The sequence below is a fragment of the Amia ocellicauda genome, chromosome 5, assembly GCF_036373705.1.
Source record: "Amia ocellicauda isolate fAmiCal2 chromosome 5, fAmiCal2.hap1, whole genome shotgun sequence".
In the NCBI taxonomy this organism is placed as follows: domain Eukaryota; kingdom Metazoa; phylum Chordata; class Actinopteri; order Amiiformes; family Amiidae; genus Amia; species Amia ocellicauda.
Genome location: NC_089854.1, coordinates 27877663 through 27896724, shown reverse-complemented (window position 1 = coordinate 27896724; position 19062 = coordinate 27877663). Strand labels below are relative to the sequence as shown.

The following is a 19062-nucleotide window of genomic DNA, read 5'->3' as shown; positions in this document are numbered from 1 at the left end:
ATGCTGATTGGTTTTAATTGTTTTGCTCAATGTCCTTGCATTCTATTATTTATCTCCTGTGGTGTGGTGCTTTGGTATCCCATTTCTTTACAATGATGGGCTGATATAAAATATATAGAGAAAGATTATAGAGGTATTGTGGCATCATAACAAATGCTCAATAGGAATCTAAATCTTTTAATGAGTGTTTTGTGATTTTTGCAGGATGGGAACGTTACATTACGTAGGATAATCACAATTATTCAGTTGTTTAATTTCTACAGCGTTTGCCTTAATCTTGTGATTCTGCTTCTGTACTGTATGCCTGAGAGAATTTCTCATCAGAGTCAATGGCATAACAGCTTGGTCTTTGAAAGTGCAGTTTTTTCAAAAGCATTTTTTAACAAAGAGGAAAAAGAGGTCTGTGACATGGTCTCCTAAAAAAGTATTTTTTTTGGCATAAAGAAATTACCACATATAATTGTATTTGTTAAATTCATGTGTGTCACCACATTGTCGAGGGGAAGAAAAGCAATGGGGACTACCACAGTACGAAGGTGCTAAAATCTCAGATTAGGCTGGTCACAGTGGTGATGGAGAGCTGTTTCCAGTAATACTTTACTGTGCAGGGTGGCACAATATACCTAATTGAAAGTACAGTATGTGCATTTTTATTTTCAAAGCAAGTAAGCTATTTGACTTCCCCAGATTAGCCTCTTCAACATAAAAGGTGTTGTGTGATAGAGGTTATAAAAACTCTCAAAGGGCAATGCCTTTGATTCCCATTAATAAACCAAGACCAGAACATACAGAGTACGGGAAATGTTACCATTTGATTTACAGTTGGTTGGGTTTTGAGGTACAGTGCAGTCATTAGTAATACAAGAGGAAAGATTTGTATCATCAGTGCACTTTGCCTCCTACCTTGATGTGGGCGGCATTCCCATTTAGCTTGGCCTACTTTTTCTGAAAAGCCTTCCACAAGAAGGAGTGGCATTGAAGAACAGTGTTCGGATTGTTTGTTTTCTAGTTTTGACATCTGTATGGAAATATAAGAATGGTTTTGCTCCAATTCTGTGGTCGACAGAACTGATTTTGATATAATTGGAAAGAAAGAATGTGCATTGTTGTGTTTTGCTGAAAAAATCCCTCCAGGTGTATTGTCATACACTGGCCTAGGTTGTGCACATTAAATTGCATTCACTCTTAACACAAGTTCACAGCTCAGTTGGCGAGAACACGAAAAATAACATATTTACTCAGCTGAAGTGGTTGTTACCATGTCAATCAACATAATCCCATTATATATTATACTTTTTAATGTGTGCCATGTCCAGTTGTGGGCTATTGTTTATTTAAAACAAAGTCAGCACCCAAAAGACTAAACACTAAGCTTTATAATGCACTTGTAATGGTGAAACCTGTAAATCCTGTCAGTTAAATTTCCTAACAAGCTTGCACTAGTGCTGCAATTTAATTTTACATAAACATTTTCTTTTAATAATAATTTAAAATCTTCTCTCTGACTTAAAATAATAATATATCTATTTTCATCTTACTTAAGAAAGGGAACTGGGTGTATAACATACAGTAGTACTGTACTATGATTGATAGATATATTGAATCGTAATAGATTCTTAAAATCTATTTTTTTAAATCTAATTTTGAATGTAATCTTGAAAAATGTTAAGTAGTGTGTGTTATGATATTCCACTTGATTACTCTACTGTCAATTTTTTTCTCTTATGAAAACAATCAATTTACTGGAACACAGTACAGAAACATTGCTGTGCTTATTATCTCACCTGCACATACAACACACAATAAACAGTGTATTGAGAGTCTGAGACTCACAAAATGTAAATTATACCTATGGATCAAATTGTTTCTTTATAAATTGCATTTAAGACAATAATTTGGGACTGAATTAATTAGAAACACCAAACATTTTTGGACAGTAAATGTAAAGAAATATACATCAGCAAACCCTGACATCTTCTGTCAAGAAACATGGTTTTAATTGTGAATATGATTACCTTGTAAAGGTAAAGCCACCTCACTCTTTACAAAATAATGGAAACTCTTAGAAAATGTGTCCGGCTAAAAATTAATTGGAAAAGTTAGTCTGTTTTCTCAGTTACCAGTCTGCTTGTCACTATGTAAATGTACTCACACACACAAAAAAAAGTGGCATTGCAAACATAATTAGGAATTACTAGGGGAGACTAATTCTAGCATTATATTGTTATTTTTTGCTATGAATTCTATTTTTTTTATTTCACTTGAGAACACTTGAAACCTCCTATCTGAACATTGGGTTGATATCATTTTATTTAGAATCAATACGGGAGCAAATACAAAAACCCAAACTAATCCAAGTAGTGCCTAGACAGGTGTACATGCACTGTATTTGGGGAGTTTGAGTGAGTGTATATCTACTGTAGTAAATAGAGCTGCAGCTTCAATTCGAGAAGTGCAAAACAAACAATAATAAAAAATGATTCATATCCTGGCATGATGGGAGTAAACATGTCTTTCTAAGTAAGCAGAGCAGGATTTCTTGTGGAATTTCCTGCCGTGTGTGAGAGAGAAAGTGTGTGTGTGCGTGTGTGTGTGTGCGTGTGTGTGTGTGTGCGTGAGTGAGTGAGTGAGTGAGTGAGTGAGTGAGTGAGTGTGTGTGTGTGTGTGTGTGTGTGAGTGAGTGAGTGAGTGAGTGAGTGAGTGAGTGAGTGTGTGTGTGTGTGTGTGTGTGTGTGTGTGTGTGTGTGTGTGCGTGCGTGCGTGTGTGCGTGAGTGAGTGAGTGAGTGAGTGTGTGTGTGTGTGTGTGTGTGTGAGTGAGTGAGTGAGTGAGTGAGTGAGTGAGTGAGTGTGTGTGTGTGTGGTTTGGTAGGTTAGTCTGGGGCTGGTCTCCTCCTGGGCAGATTACTTCTCACGTGAAGCGGGCTCAGGTCTGTGCAGCGTGCAGGGCAACGTGACAGACACATGGAGGCGCCGTGTGCTGCCCTCATGGCAGGAGATCTCTCCCGATAGAGCAACACAGTGTGTACCACAGCACTGCCATTGCCAGGCCTGGTCACATGCCGTCAGCACTGAAACAGTGGCTCTGTAGCAACCGGCAGGCTGCTTCAGTGAATGCAGGCTGCGGAGAATAACACTGTGTTTAGTAGTTGATACTGCGCAATGATTAACCACTTGGATACACACTTAGCTACAAACTTATAAATAAACAACTCCAAATGCATTTTGTATGTATTACTGTTTAACCGCAAGCAAAGTCAACTGTTACTATAATGAACATATCACTTTTTTGTTATTAATTATAATTACAATGCCTGTGATTGGAACTGTGCAATTGTAAACATTTTAAAGAGAAATATACATTGTTATAATGTAATGTTGTAGCCTTGAGGTCTTAAGGGTTATTGCAGTTAGTCAATTGCAACAAAATAATCGATTTTGCTGTGGATGATCTTGTAGTTAGTCCCCAGGTTTAGATTAAGTTAGCGCGCTAGTTTGTCCCAATAGTTCCCAGCTGCGGACTAAAATGGTACCAAGTGCAAGCAACTCCAGATGCTCACAGCTGCCCCTAGACTTTCTTCCTCTAGCGGACTAAATTCAATCATCAAATGAGGAGGTCTAAACTACAGCTACATGCCCAGTGCAATATCAATGCAACATATCGCTGCCTTCCTAACCCCTTTATTGTACACAACGTAAGGGGAGTTTTATGCCACATCTTTATAGTCTACTGAGAGATCATTTTAACATGTTTTCACTTTTTCATTGAAAATGTATGTAACTGGCGCCCTGTATACCACAGAAGGAAGCGATGGCCGTTTTCCCCAGCTGAGGACTAAACTAGAGATCTCTGATCTCGCCTAGTGACACACCACGGTTCTGCGACTTTAACTGGTTACCTGGATCCAGCTGTAAGGTCGTTGTAATTGGAACAGGTCTAGCTGTGCCCGGGGAAGACCACCAGGACTACCGTATCAGCTGGTCTAAAGTTAGTGCACTAAATAGGAATTTGTGTTGCAACGGACCCAGAATGTAACAGTTTATTATATGATATATATATTGTTACCACAAGCAGTCCGTTGTTATATCCGACTTGAGTGATTTTGTGCAAGACAGCTCTTGAGGGGACTGGGTAAAACCCGGAACGCCGGAACACTGGAAAGATTTACAAAAATGTCCAAAACTGAAAAATACTTATTCTGGGCTTTCAGAAACTTGAGTTTTTATTGAAAATATTGTATTACATAGTGTAAACAATATTAATACTTAACTTTAATGCTACTACTAATAACAACAGCAACAATAATAATAATAATAATAATAATGAATACACATTTTCTACAAAAATGTAATAGGGGCATTAGGATGCAATAGTGCTACAATAGTTTCATGCTGGGGAACTATTTCTGGAATTGGGAATACACCCCCAAACTGGTGACCCCCATGCCACAATGTCGTATTTCTAAGTGCATTGTGACCGTTCTGAGGCTTGCTTGCTCTCATTTAGAAGAAGGGCCACAAAATAATGATAGGTCCTATTGATAGTATTAAGGGTCCTCTTTAAACCTAAAGTAGTGTTATGCTGGGGCAGTGTTTGTGGAACTGAGAATAGACCCACAAACTGGTGACCCCCATGCCACATTGTTGAATTTTTAAGTGCATTGTGAGCGTTCCAAGGCTTGCTTGCTCTCATTTAGGAGAAGGGCCCCAAAATAATTTTAAGTCCTATTGATAGTAGAAAAGGTCCCCTTTAAACCTACAGTAGTGTTATGCTGGGGCAGTATTTGTGGAACTGGGAATAGACCCCCACACTGGTGACCCCCATGCCACATTGACATATTTTTAAGTGCATTGTGAGTGTTCCGAGGGTTGTTTTCTAAAATTTAAAAGACAGTCCCCAAAACCATTCCTGCTCCCTTTTATAGTAGAAAGGGTCCTCTTCTAAAGTACAGTAGTTTTATGTTGGGGAGCAATTTATTTGAACTGGTATTTCTCACCCAAATTGTTGTCCCTTATGCCACAGATTTGCATTAGGGGTCCTCTGCCTTTACCTCTACAAGGTAGTTTCAAGTAATATACCCCCAAAAGTATGCAGAAGACCTCCTTGGCCACAAACTAGATAAGGAGAAGGTTATCGTGAAGCTGAAAAGACTGTTTAGATCTGTATTGAACTGAAATGTAGGTATACAAGGGAATTATTGATGTTTAAATTACTGAAAAGTATGCCTCGGAAAGCTAATAAGCTTTATTAGCACAAATAGAAATAGAAAGCAACCCTTGCAACGCTGACATCCCAAGCCGAAATAGTTCCCCAGCATGATGCTATTGTAGCACTATTGTACCTTAATGCCACTATTACTTTTACAAATTCTTTTCAGTTTAGCAAATTGTAGAAAATCTGTATTCTTTATTATTATTATTATTATTATTATTATTATTAGTATTATTATTAGTAGTAGTAGTAGTAGTAGTAGTATTCAAGTTAAGTATTAATATTATTTACACTATGTAATACTGTATTTTCAATAAAAACTCAAGTTTCTGAAAGCCCAGAATAAGTATTTTTCAGTTTTGGACATCTTTGTAAATCTTTCCAGTGTTCCGGTCTTACCCAGTTCGGCTCCTGAGTGTGGTTTAAGCATCCCTGGTAACAAATTGACATTTGCAACGTTGTTAAATGTTGTGGAAATGTTACGTTTCTAGTGGTAGGATACATGTCAGCTTTTTATAAGGCTACTTTGGTTATAAATACTTTTCAACCAGTATCAAGCCAACTCTAGTTGAATAATAATATAATTGAACTGTTTCTCTGTTCTTGCCGACAGGATTGAGTTACGATACGTTTTCTCCTACAGTCTCATCCATAATGCTGTAAATTGGGTTGTTGCATTTTTCAGTATATGTGTAAATAAGCTTTTCCACACAGAATAACAATTCAATATGATAAGACCCACACCGTTCATTATAGCAACCAGTCAGTTCGTTCAGCAAGCCTTTACTGCAAAACGGCTAAGCTTACACTTACAGTACAGGCACGTTTACATGCATGCTTGGCACAACACGTTGGGATCCATCTGCATCCCTTCCGTCACATTAAAACTGACGTGCATTCAACCTGACCTTCCTCTGAGACCCAACCGATTTGAACAGCTTGAGGGAAGCAATTCAAATGATTGCATAGGAAACCAGCGGGCTGCCAACCAGAATCATACCGAAAATCCATAGGAGCACCAGTTGACATTTAGATAAACATCCAGTCTGTCAAATTGCATCTTGCCAATACAAATCCAATTATTTCTCGTTTCTGTCCCATGCCTTCTTTTAGAAACACTAATAAGACAAGTTGACGGGGACTTTCCCAGCGCGTTAAAGCCCGTTTATCGAATCAACACAGTCGTGCAATCTGGCAGACAATTATACATAACTTTGTTTACGTTTGTTCAAATTAAATGCATTGTTATGAATGTGCAGTCAGTTCCAATTAAATATTGACTACAATTACTTTGGCAGAGACTGTAACGATGCTATTGTTTTCACTTCCTGCGAAATTCTAATAAAGTAATGTATTTCTGTTGGATTTCTTGTTCAGATTCCTAGTTCAGACTGACCTGAAATGTAAGGCAGTTTGACGGAATATACATTTTACTGTATTACAAGAAGAATGTTTCTATAGTAAGAATGTGTATATACAAGAAGAATGCTTCTATAAGAATATGTATACGAGAAAAATGCTTCTACATTAAAAATATATACAAGAAGAATGCTTCTTTTTGCATTGTTTTGCTTGGCTCATATGTAATGCTTGAATGAAACGAGTACCATGAAATGATCTTGGTTTCCCGTCAGAAATGTCTGAATGATCATAAATGGACTGTAACTGTGCGCTACCTTGCCTACCTGGGTATCTGCAGCACGGTTTTCACAGCACTGCTCAATGTTCTGTAGTGGCTCAATGTAGTGGCTGAAAAGTGGCAACCTAAATTCCCCAGTGTTTATCACAACACTGTTTTCAACATATCTGTTTCTCAGGAAACGCCCAGGGATACACCATGCATTCCCTACAATTGTGAGCTGTTTGGTAATTTGCACGTGGAAATGGATATTGATCACAAGATTCTGACCTCCAAATGTAAATGTATTTGTTGTAAATATTCAACTTGTATTCACTGAAATTATAGCTTATACTATTGTACTGAAGAGTCCTCCCCTCCCCAGTGTTTCATAGAATCACATATATTGCACAGCTGTAAGTCAGTTCACTTGCACAGCCCTACAGACTATTGTTATTAGAAATCCTAGAACAGCAACGCACAAGGTGGTTGTCAGATCAAAAGGGCAGTGTGGTATAGAAGAAAGGTTGACACAGGGTGAGAATTGAGGTCCACCATTCATATTAATTTGTATGCTCTCAACTTTTGAATTTATGAATGAATATATATGTATATATGTAAAACAATATATATACATTACGGTCAGTGAGTGGGTTAGGAGAGGCAGATGAAGTGTAATCATCATTCCGAAATGCATAAATTAAGTCAGTATTGAGGTTTTAATGTCACTTGAATGTCTTTATGGAGTTTTGGAGTCAGTGAATGTTATTACAGTACCAGCCCAAGACAAAAAAAGGATTGGCCAAATTATTTCCCATGAGAGGAAAGGCTGCCATCCTGTGTGGAGTTCATTCACAGTTCATGCATCGGATTTACCCCACAGAAAACTGTGCTGCTGTCCACACCAGTTTATGGTACAGTCGTTGGCCAGTATTATTATGTATTCTAAATTCAAGCTGGAAAATATGTCCCAAGGAAATCAATCATTTTCAGATTAGAACTTTATCAGCCCTGGCCTAGATCCACACCAGACCAATTAAACTGCCCCACCACCCCAAAAAAAGTGATTCCCAGCCATTTCTAATTGAAATCAAATACTTAGCTTTATTCCCATAAACATCTAGGCGTGTACGCATGCCTGGAGCGATCAACCTAAATGTGCATCAAGTGTCATGAACAGGAAAAGCAGGCTCAGTGTTGTTTTTAGCCTCGCATTCTTCTGTACATTCCTATCGAATGGCACCCTGTCCTTTTTCAGGATTTGAAGAGCTGCCTCTGGAAGCGCAGGGTGATTAGTCAGGAAGGTTGTTCTGCACTCCCACATACTGGCAGCTTCCCTGTGTGCCTTTTGTGTTTGTTCCACAAGATGGGCAGCAGCAGACAGGAGCTGAGAGGGGTGGCAGGTTGCCAGCTCTCCTGACAGTGTGGACATAAAGTACATGTGTACGGAAGCTCACTGCTGCGACAGGTCAGACATGTCTAATAGCAGAGAAACAGAAAGGGGGCCCTTTGTGAATGGGGGAAGCTGGCAAGTGGACAGTGCCCATGCACACTTATAATTAAGCCTTGGCTTGTTTTTTTTAACGTTGTTTTGTATTCTTTGTGTGTGCACCCTTAATCCATTCATTCGGACCTATGAACAGTGCTTTGAAGAAAAATGGGCGGAGAGGTGGGGGGAGGCTGGGGTGGTTAATACTTGGATGTTGTTAGGTTTTCCTCTCTCGCAGTCTTCTGTAGACGCTGCTTTCTCTTGTCTTCACTATCGGGGGTAAAGTTAGCCAGCGGATTCCGGGGATTGATTTTTAAAATCCCAGCTCGGGCCCCCTCGATATCAAAGAAAAGCATCTGATTCCAAGTTCTTTCCAATTTGACGAAAAAAAGGCACCTTTTAATGGAGCTGGATTAAAGGAGTCAAACTTTGATTGTGTTGCTGATGGGGTTGAATTAACAAAACCCATCCGTTACCGTAGAAGCTGTGGCTAGATATATTTCAAATCATTGCATCCCTGAATGTAAATCATTAACAAACAATTCCAATATGAAAAGGCTTTATTGTGAAGGGTTGATTTAGTAAAACACAATAGCCCTGGAGTGAGCTTATATTCGGCTGTGTAGTGGAGCTCAGTTCTAATAGAGACTGAGGTGGACTGGAGATGTCAGTCTTACTTAACAAATGGTTCATGGGATTGAATTTGGGATTAGTGAAAATTCCAAGAGCCATTTGGTCTCTTTTACTGTTTTACAGGTTTGTTACTGCTGCTGTCCCATTAATATTAAACACACTGCATAGAGTGATTACTCTGCAGTTAAGCTTTCGGTCTGCTAATATGAGGGACGAATTATACCTGCAAAATAAACTAACAGCAGTAAGTCACCTCTCTTGTCCCAGTGTCTGTGGTCTCTGCTTGGTTTGTATCCTGAGTAAACACAACATGAGGTCTCAAGGCACTCTCATCCCTCCAACATTTAATAGGTTTCTAATGTTGAGTTTCACAGATACAGACTTTATTAATACACAGTTTAAATGGCATTATATGCACTCACTATACATAGTTTATCAGTGAGGTTCAATGCAAGCTGCAGGCAGTTGCTTGCTTTGATGATCGAAAGAGAAAGACAGGAGAATAATAATAGTAATAATACAAAAAAATGACATTGCTTTTAGCTTCCATAGAGGTTAGCTTCTGTTGCTCTCTCTTATGAGAAGCACTGTATAGTTTATTTCAAAGGGAAGCGCATGACCTACTCTCAAGAGAATCACAAAAGAAAGATTTTTTGAAAGGTTTGATTAATCATACCATATATAGCCAGTTCAATATGTGATTAACTCTCTGTAATCTTAGCTAAGGGGTAAAGGAAAACTATCTCCAGTTAGCACTGAGTAATCACTGTAGATTTGGCTTCTCAGTAAAAGGTGCTGTGTTTCTGTACTGTTCAGTGTATGTCATTGTGTTTTGGTTATTCAAGGTGAATGGCTCTTTTTTGGAAGCTGCGAGAAGTTAGCTATTAATTTGCTTTCTGCTGCACACTGGACTAAATTAGGTTCATGGGAAGCCCAAGCATACGTGTTACACCAGGAGCGACAAGCAGATTTTTAACAAAAATGTGAAGTGTGAAAGAGCAAAGTTTTTTTTCTTTTGTTTAAGATTAATTTCGCTCTGGATTTTTCCATACTTAATTATTTAATGCATAGTTGCATATATATATATATATATATATATATATATATATATATATATATATATATATATATAGTGTAAATCTTGAATTTACAATACATTAACTGGGCTGGAGCAGAAGGTTAAAAGGAGATTTTGCTACTCTGAAGAAATAAAACCAATCTTGTTACTGCCCCCTACTGGTGATGTTGGGAAAGCAGTAAATCTAGTAGCCTTTAATACATTTCTGCCCTCCAAAACTCTAATTTAATGTACACTTACAACTAAGTGTATTGAATTCAGCTGCCTTGTAGATTATTGCAGTTATTGTTATGTAATATTAGCTGTATTTGAAGAGTGGAAGTGTAATTACATTATTGAAGTAATTAATTTATTCTGAAGATTGTGAAAAAGATTAGGTATTGTTTATTCCATCCATAAAACAAATGATACAAAAAACATAAAACAATATTCAAGTAATAAGTAATAATGGCAGCATCCATGTTTTTAAATGTAATTATTGATTGGATCCCCTGTTTAGTTTTACTTAGATGTTAAGCACCTGTCAATGTGTTCTTTCATCCCTGACAGTGATTTATGTTCAGTCTGGTCTAGGAAATGTTACCCAACATGCAAATAATAAGTGGCAAATATCCTTTATATTAAATGGACACCTACTCATTTAGGTAAGCAGTGCATAGAATTTGATTGCATTCAAAAGGCTCAAACATAGATGCAATCAAGGCTTTGTTTAAAAGCAACTCGTGCATTAAGTCTCTAATTATAATCAGTAAAAGCTGTTCGTTGAAGCAGGGATTTAGGTAGAAGGTGACCTTTTGGAATACACTGAAAGTGAGTAATGTTGTCTGCATTAGAGCAAGGGGATTCAGGGCAAGAAACCAGACCCAGCTTCGAAGATCGAAGGACGAATAAAAAAACGCTAATACATATGATTTGAGAGAAATGAAAACAAACAAAGAAGAGTTACAGAAGTAAACGGAGATGCAGAAACAAAATATTAAGTAAACATTCAAATCGCAAGTCATACAAGGAAGCCTTTAAGACAAACAGTTGACCTATTAGAATTGCTGTTTAACTACACTGGCAAATAATGACCCCCTTTCCACTGGTGGATTTGTCCAGACGCGTCCAGGTTTTGTGGACGGTTAACTAATTGGGCTCAGTTTGGAAGTGCTGAAGAAATATTGCCTTGCAATTTGAAATAGTTTGAAATGTACTGAAATCATTTTAAATCATAATAATGATAAAAATACTGAAAAAACACCACATCGATAAAACAAAGCTGCTTCTCAATGCTTGTTTTTAACATAAACCGCGCTAGTTTCCTGTGACTCACAGGGTTAAGAGCTTGTGTGTGTTAAAAGGAGAAACACCAAGAAGAAAATGTCTTATGTTGCTATAGAGTCTAGACTGTACAGTCATTCTAATCAATTAGCTATTGTTAAACATTTACACAGCTTGTTGAGACGGAGGTGACAAAGGTATTGTGAAGACCTGACATTCCTCTAAGTCCATCTCAATGAAAATGAGAGCATGAAGAGAAAACTGTATTGTTTTTGTACTCCCGTGTAGTTCAAAGGCCTTATCAAACAGTGAATAGATAACTCTTTCACGCAGACTTTGTTCCAATAGAGGGAATATGAAAATAAGATTTGTTGGTGACCTTGTGTGAGGAAAATATAAGTTAAAGAAAACATACCTCTATCTATCTACCTACATATATATGTCATATTATCATATATCTACCTATCTATCTATCTGTATATCTATATCTGTATATAAACATAAGGACACAATTAAATAGGCTTGCCAAACATTGGCATGACAATATATGGACAATGCACGGTCGAGCACGATGGGTCGAATGGCCTCCTCTTGTTTGTAAACTTTTTTTCTTTCTTTCTTTCTTATGTTTCTTAGTATGAAACAAACTTATGGTCACTGATCCCTTAGAAATTGCTGATACAACACCCTGGAATAATATTAGTGTAAGGGGTATGGAAATTGTTGTTCATCTAAAATGCGACCAAGTCATGTAGAGACATATGAGTAAGGTTTTCAGTGCTGTTTGAAAACGTCAGCCTTGACATCCATAAATGGCTGCATAAGTTTTCTGTATTCTAGAGGAGGTGTTGTGAATCAAATATCTGACGGTGCTCCCTTGTGTTTTCGCAGTATTGCCCTCATCTCGCAATACTCCCAGCCCAATTGACCCTGAGAGCATCCAGGTCCCGGTGGGCTATGAGCCAGACCCCGCAGACTTGGCCCTATCCAGCGTCCCCGGACAGGAGATGTTTGACCCTCGCAAGCGGAAGTTCTCAGAGGAAGAGCTCAAACCACAGCCAATGATCAAAAAGGCCCGCAAGGTCTTCATTCCAGACGATATGAAGGTAATTTGGAGCTGGTTTTGAGCTTACAGGAGAGGGAAAACACACACACGCAAAGTACAATGACATAAAACTAAACTGTCCTGCTGAATGTTGGATTTGGGGATTGCCTGCAGTAATCCTCAGCTTTTTTTAAATCAGTAATTATAAAACAAAGTCATAATTAACAAGAACGCAAAAGGTCTATTGTAATGTGTAGCTTGTTGAGTGCAATTTTAACGATGTGAGAGTAAACAGGTGAAACAAGCTGTCAATTTAGATTACTTTACCATTTAAATATGGTGTATGTAATAGCACGACATGAAGGCAATAGGAAGCGTAGGTTAAGTTTAGTTGTGGCACTGTGTTTTATTGAAATTAAAAGAACGCATTAGGAAATCAATAACAACAGGCTTATGGCAGTAAATCTGCACTCAAAGGGGAATAAATGGCCTGTTAACCATTGTCAGGCTAATTGAGGTCATGAGATTTGTGCGGTTCTGAATTAGCACTACTATGTAGATGGGGGTGGGAGTGTAAAGCTTAATACCTCCAAAGGAGATTGATTTTAAAGATGCTTCTATTTAAATCATTTCTAGAAACCGGTTCTGTAACGCTAAACCTCCAAATAATAAGGCCATTAATAGAGTTTGTATAGCAGAATTTATTGAAGCCAAAGAAGCTGTGCACATATTCCAGTATTGTTTGCTATAGGTTAAAGATAGGTTGGAAATGGAGTAGGGCATTTGTAGAGGTGTGAACTGATTTGGTCCGGAATAGGCTTACGTCTTGCTCCTTCACACAATCACATTGGCTGCCCATGCGCCACACTACGACGCCCAGCCCCAGTTGACATTTTGTACCAGCGAGCCCATTGGCCAGCTGGCGGTGAAGGGGGGCGGCTAAGAGGCTTAAACACAGCCAATATGATTCTCAGTTCCCCAGCGTCGCCTGTTTTAGGTCAGGATTAAGGGATTTGCCATTCCAATTTAGTAAAATAAGGGTGGTTACATGCTAGGGATAGACGGTAATAAATTGCTCAGAAGCTGATTGTGGAGCATAGAGTGACATGGGAGAATAAAATGATTTGGTTGGCCAGTAATTTTGGAGAGTGTGTGTCACAGTCATTAAATAAGATAAAAAGGTAAACGTATGCTCAGGACATTGTTGCAACCAACAATCTGATTAAAGAAGCTCTCTGCTGATGTTGATGCTCAAGAAGAATGTGTGTTTATATATATATATATATATATATATATATATATATATATATATATACATACAAAACTTTTAAGACTTCTAGGATCTGATGGTTTTTTTCCTTCCTGTTTTTTTATTGATTGTAGTGAATAAACCTATGAAATATAACTTGGTACACTCTGGTGTTCTCTTTCTTTTTTTTTCTTGCAAATTTTGAGCAGGACGACAAATACTGGGCAAGGCGCAGAAAGAACAACATGGCTGCCAAGAGGTCGAGAGACGCCAGGCGGCTGAAGGAGAACCAGATCGCCATTCGTGCCGGCTTCCTGGAGAAGGAGAATTCAGCCCTGCGCCAGGAGGTGGCCGACTTACGGAAAGAGCTGGGCCGCTGCAAGAACATTCTGGCCAAATACGAGTCCCAGCACGGGCCCATGTGATGTCAATCGGGAGGGCCACTGTGGAGGAGTTTTGAAGGACAATATGTCTCCCGTTCAGTAGCAACCACTCTAAATCCCACCTTTATTTCTTTCATTGGCACTTTACCGGAAGCAGAAAAAAAAAAAAAAAAATATATATATATATATATATATATATATATATATATATATACTGTTTATTTTTTATTTTACAGTTTTTTGGGGGGTGTTTGGAACTTACCATTTTCAACTGCCCTGAACACCCTCCCCACCACCAACACAACGACCACCACCTCTCCCACTTTCCTGGTTGTCTCGTTCTAAGGATGCCTTGCCTTTCTGTTCCCCCATCTCTCTGTTTTATACATATTACCTGGACTGAGAACTGCTGTAGCATTTTATTATTATTTTTGTTTCCCCTCTTTTCATTTTATTTGGGACTGCTGCTTCACAAGTACTTATCCTACCTGCCACGTTATTATGCTTGTTCTATACCTGTGAAGAGGTCTGCCATTTGGAGTAACCCCTTCACTGATTCAGAAGCTTAAGTGTACATTGTCTTTATAAGTGTGACCTCTATTTTCAGATGTTAATTGATTATCCCCCCCAGTAATTACAGTGCATAATTTTGAGATTGTTTATTATTATTATTTTGGTTTTTTTAGTTTTCGATGTTGTTCTTATTGTATTTTAGTTCTACTGGTGATCTCTGTCCCTTGTCTTATTAAGTGTTAAACATAGCTACATAACATTCAGTTTTTTCTACACGTGCTTGTTTGTTTCAGACCGAGAGTCTAGCTCTCTTACTTCTCCATACCTTTGGATAGAGGAATACTTTAAAAAGAACACAAAGAGGTGTTTTTCTTTGTCTGTTTGTTAGTTTGTTTTTTTCGGCACTGTCAGTACATGAAGCAATAATCCTATCGTATGCTACGACATGCTGCTTGGATAATTCTTGTAGACATTAAAAAAAACTCCCTTCACAAGACTTTTCCATGTCGCTAACAGAACCAACAAGTCAGTGATGTATAGCATGATCATGCTCAGTATTAATTTGGAGAGTACTGCTGGTGTGGTGAGAGATGTTCCAAATCTCTAAATACTACTTTTGCTCCGTAAACGGGAGTCTTTTCTTCAAGAACCTGTGCACTGTTGCGTGTTTTACAATCTAAACTGGTGCAATGTTACTACTATGTTCAAATCAAATCTGCTTGATTTTAATGTTGGTTTAGCTTTCAACTAAACTATCTTTGAAATACTCAGATATTGTTTTATTATTATTAATATTACTATTATTATTATTATGACAACAATGATGATCAAAATATTTTGGCATGATTTCTGTTTAAATACACAAATCTCAAGCAAATAAGAATAAAAAAAACATTTGCAATCCAGTTAATTCTTCACCATTTATTTCTGAGCATGATTAATTAGAACAATCAGCTTAAAAATATATTTTGTCTTTTTTTTTTGTAGCTATGTATTTGCCTTCTTTTTAGATGGTTGTAAGATGAATGTAACAGATGTATAATGTAAAGGTGGATGGTGTTGTCCTATACTGTGGTTAATCCAATCAATTTATTAATGTTTACTACAGACCAAAAGAGAAAAAATATATAATAATTATAAAAGAGTTTTAATGTTTATACAAAGCAAGTCTATAGGTTGTTTTTGTACGGTATTTTTCCTATACAAATACTGACAATGTATTTTAAAAGGCACAATTCAAATATACACACACACATATATATATATATATATATATATATATATATACACACACACACACACACACACACATATATATATATATATATATATATATATATATATATATATATATATATATATATGCATGTATGTATATGACTCACAGAATAGGAATGCTATATACATGTTTAAATATATATTATATAATCATTGATATTGTATAAAAAGGAAAAAAAATTGTTTTAGCTTGCCAGTACTACAGCTCAGTAGTTCTCCCTGTGGCATTACTGTAAAGTTATTTTTATTATTATTATTATTATTATTAACAGTGATTTTAATTTTGCTTCAAGCACATGGCTGTTCAATGCTTCATATCACATAATATAATTGTTTTTCGTCAGGTGTCACACAGCTATCATTCACAACGTTTTCTTAGATCAGGCACTGGTTTTAAGTCCAAAAGCACAACTAAAGAAAGTTAGAAATAATCTAGAGATGGTTGTTTCAGCAGCGTCAGAAAGAGCTGTTTTACACCCTTCTTCTCCTGATGCTCAGTCAGCTGTTAGTAACCCTCTTGCACCTAACGGCACAATAAAGTTCCAATTGTTTGTTTTATTTTACTGTCAGCCATTTAGTTTTTCATCCAGAGGCATGGCGGAAAATTAGACTTCCACTTGTTTTTCAATTTTCTGTTCCAGAGTGAAGTGCTGTATTTTAACCATGGCACACAAGCAGGTGAGCTCTCAATGTACAAGAGACACAATATTAAAAAAATGGGAGTGAGGTACCACATATAGATATATGTGTATATATGTATACACACATGTTTGTGATTGTGAATATTGACTGTTATAATGGATACAATTCATTTTGTCACAAAATAATGTAATATATATTTCTAAATTATGGTTGTTGTTATTATTATTATTATTATTATTATTATTATTATTATTATTATACTATAGCCAATAGTGAAGTTGGAAGGCTGACAGACCAGTACAGGTGTTTTCTTTAATCTGATTGGGGTGACTTCTCACAGATAATGGCTAGCCAGCGTAGAATGTAAAATGGAAGAAAGTTTTTCACTATAGCCACTGAGAGAGACTTTTGGCCATGCAGTTGTAACAGTGCTTGTACACACAGACATTTTTCTTCTAAATCAGATTCCTAAAGTCTTTTTTTGTTTATTGGTTTATTTTTTTTAATATTTTTGTAAATTACTATATATTCATTATTCAATTTGTTTCCTTTGTGTGGCAGGCTTTGATGTTTATAGCCGGAGTGTAATGCATAACTGCTTGGGGTTTAACAGTGCTTTGGACTTTGTTATTGTTGTTGTTGTTTTCCATTTTTTTTTGTTTCGCGCGACTTCACAATTTGTTGCGTTCAGTTCTGAGTAGTGGGTGTTCTTTGCGATCGCGGTTCTCACAGGAATCCTGCCGCGACTATCTTTGTCGGGGCCAGGGAGTTGGAGCGTCGATTGCTCTGTGAAGTGAAGCTGAATAAAATATAGGATGAAGCCAGAATGAGTTATCATTACCCCTCTCGTATTTATATCACTACCTCATATAAAGGAAATAACTAGGATTCTGAGTCTATTCATGTGCCTTGGATACAATGACTGTTACTCAGTCACAGAACAATATAAAGCGTTGTACCACCAATACAAACTTGAGTCTTCACAAAAATGGCTTAGAAAGGCTCAGAACTGCACTTAAAGGGCTGTTCAGTCCATCAGTCTCCAACTTACTTATTTTCTCATTTTGTTTCTCTGACATTGTAGTGGAGAGATTACCATTGTATTTCTGGCAACACCACTAGGCTGTTTCACTGAGGGTACATTTACAGAGGACAATTTTATCTTGTATGTCATGAAATGGATGCATATACTGTTCAGCCCAAGCCCTCTCTATGTCTGTAATTCTTAGTGTTTAATAAAGAAAGTCTTTACAATTTCTTCCTTCCTTCCTTCCTTCCTTCTTTTTGGTGGTGGTTGTCATTTTTTAATTGCCTTCTGCTTACAAATCTTTGAGATGGGGCCCACCCTGTAAAGCACTATATATGCATAGATATATATTTAAAAAGATAGGTTAATCACACTATCTTAAACAATGTTACAACACTGCGGCTTGTTACAGATTTGTTCTTGCTTTTTTAAAAGTGCATTAGTATAAACTGGTTTGTAGATTTCAAAAACGTTTTTGTCAAAGAAAAGCTGCAGCTGAAGACACTGGCAACACTGTACCTAGAAGACAAACAATCAATGCTCTGTATTAATGTACTATTTAGTGCTTTGATATGTAAAAAGTACAAAGCTGTGAAAATGGCTTCTGTGGACAAAAACATTCTACTCTAGAATCTTCTAGGCCACTTTCTAGGGTATAAATGGTATCTTTCTAAAAGTAGTACTGTATTGCCTGCTTACTATACTGTTTAACATCAATTTGATTTCAACCAAGGCACAACTTGGCGATTCATTGCATTCAGTTTTGAGTATTCTGGGTATTGTTTTTCGAAATCAGTTGTGACATGAATCCTTCCAATTTCAGCAGAGAGAGAGTGTGCTCAAATTGTCTCAAGTTGACTCACACTTTCTTTCCCCAAAGCCCAGTGTGCTGAAGAAACCTTGCTGGATTGACTTCAGACAGCACAGGGCTGAGAAGGATCTCCCTGCTATAGTTGCCTCCTAGGAGCAGGGTATTAAAAAGATAATTAGAGGGCTGCAAGGAAAGGGGGAAAGTGTGTAGGGATTATTTGTTGTATAACTGTTGACTTAACACTTTCTGAGCCTCTTGACCAAACAAGTCCACGAATTAAAATATTTTTAAGAGGTTCATCTTGTGACGTGAGTCCTCATTGGCCTTCAGACAGGTCTTAGCATTTTTGCACAGTCAAAACTATGTTCAAAGTCATATACATTACGTTTACACCTCTTATGAATGTACAGCTCAATTCCACTAAGGATGTTTCCTGACTATAAAGGCTGAAACATATTTTTCAAAATACTTCCAAGTGTCACACTACAAATGTGTAACCCCTTAGATACCACACACAATATTTTTTAATGGTAATGGACATAATTACATATTTTTGTTGTGGAATTAGGAATAAACCTAGGTCTTTTGTTGTCCAGAAATTGTTTAAAAGTTGGGGTTTTATTGACTACTGTAAAATATATAGGTATTGCATTAACATATCAAACTCTGGAAATCTGTAATTAAATTAATCAAATGGGAAATCTCCCAAATTAAGAAATTACATATTAGGTTAAGAACATATAATAAAACTATGGTATTCCTAAGATTAAGTACAAATTCAAGGTGAAAAAACACTGCAGTCACAGAAGTCTCTTGTGCAACA

General features: G+C 37.1%; 1 protein-coding gene across 2 annotated transcripts in view; it reads left to right on the top strand.

The window, feature by feature from the left end:
• The window catches only part of hlfa (HLF transcription factor, PAR bZIP family member a), a 20302-nt gene extending 2643 nt beyond the window's left edge, over positions 1 to 17659 (top strand). The window contains exons 3-4 of one of the 2 annotated variants that reach the window (XM_066704658.1): positions 12183 to 12397; positions 13795 to 17659. In XM_066704658.1, the coding sequence (XP_066560755.1) occupies positions 12183 to 12397; positions 13795 to 14010 (431 nt within the window). In that variant the 3' untranslated portion in view covers positions 14011 to 17659. Of the gene's footprint in view, positions 1 to 12182; positions 12398 to 13791 lie in introns of both variants that reach the window. The other variant, XM_066704657.1, reaches the window with a different exon arrangement.
• Positions 17660 to 19062: the final 1403 nt, after the last annotated feature.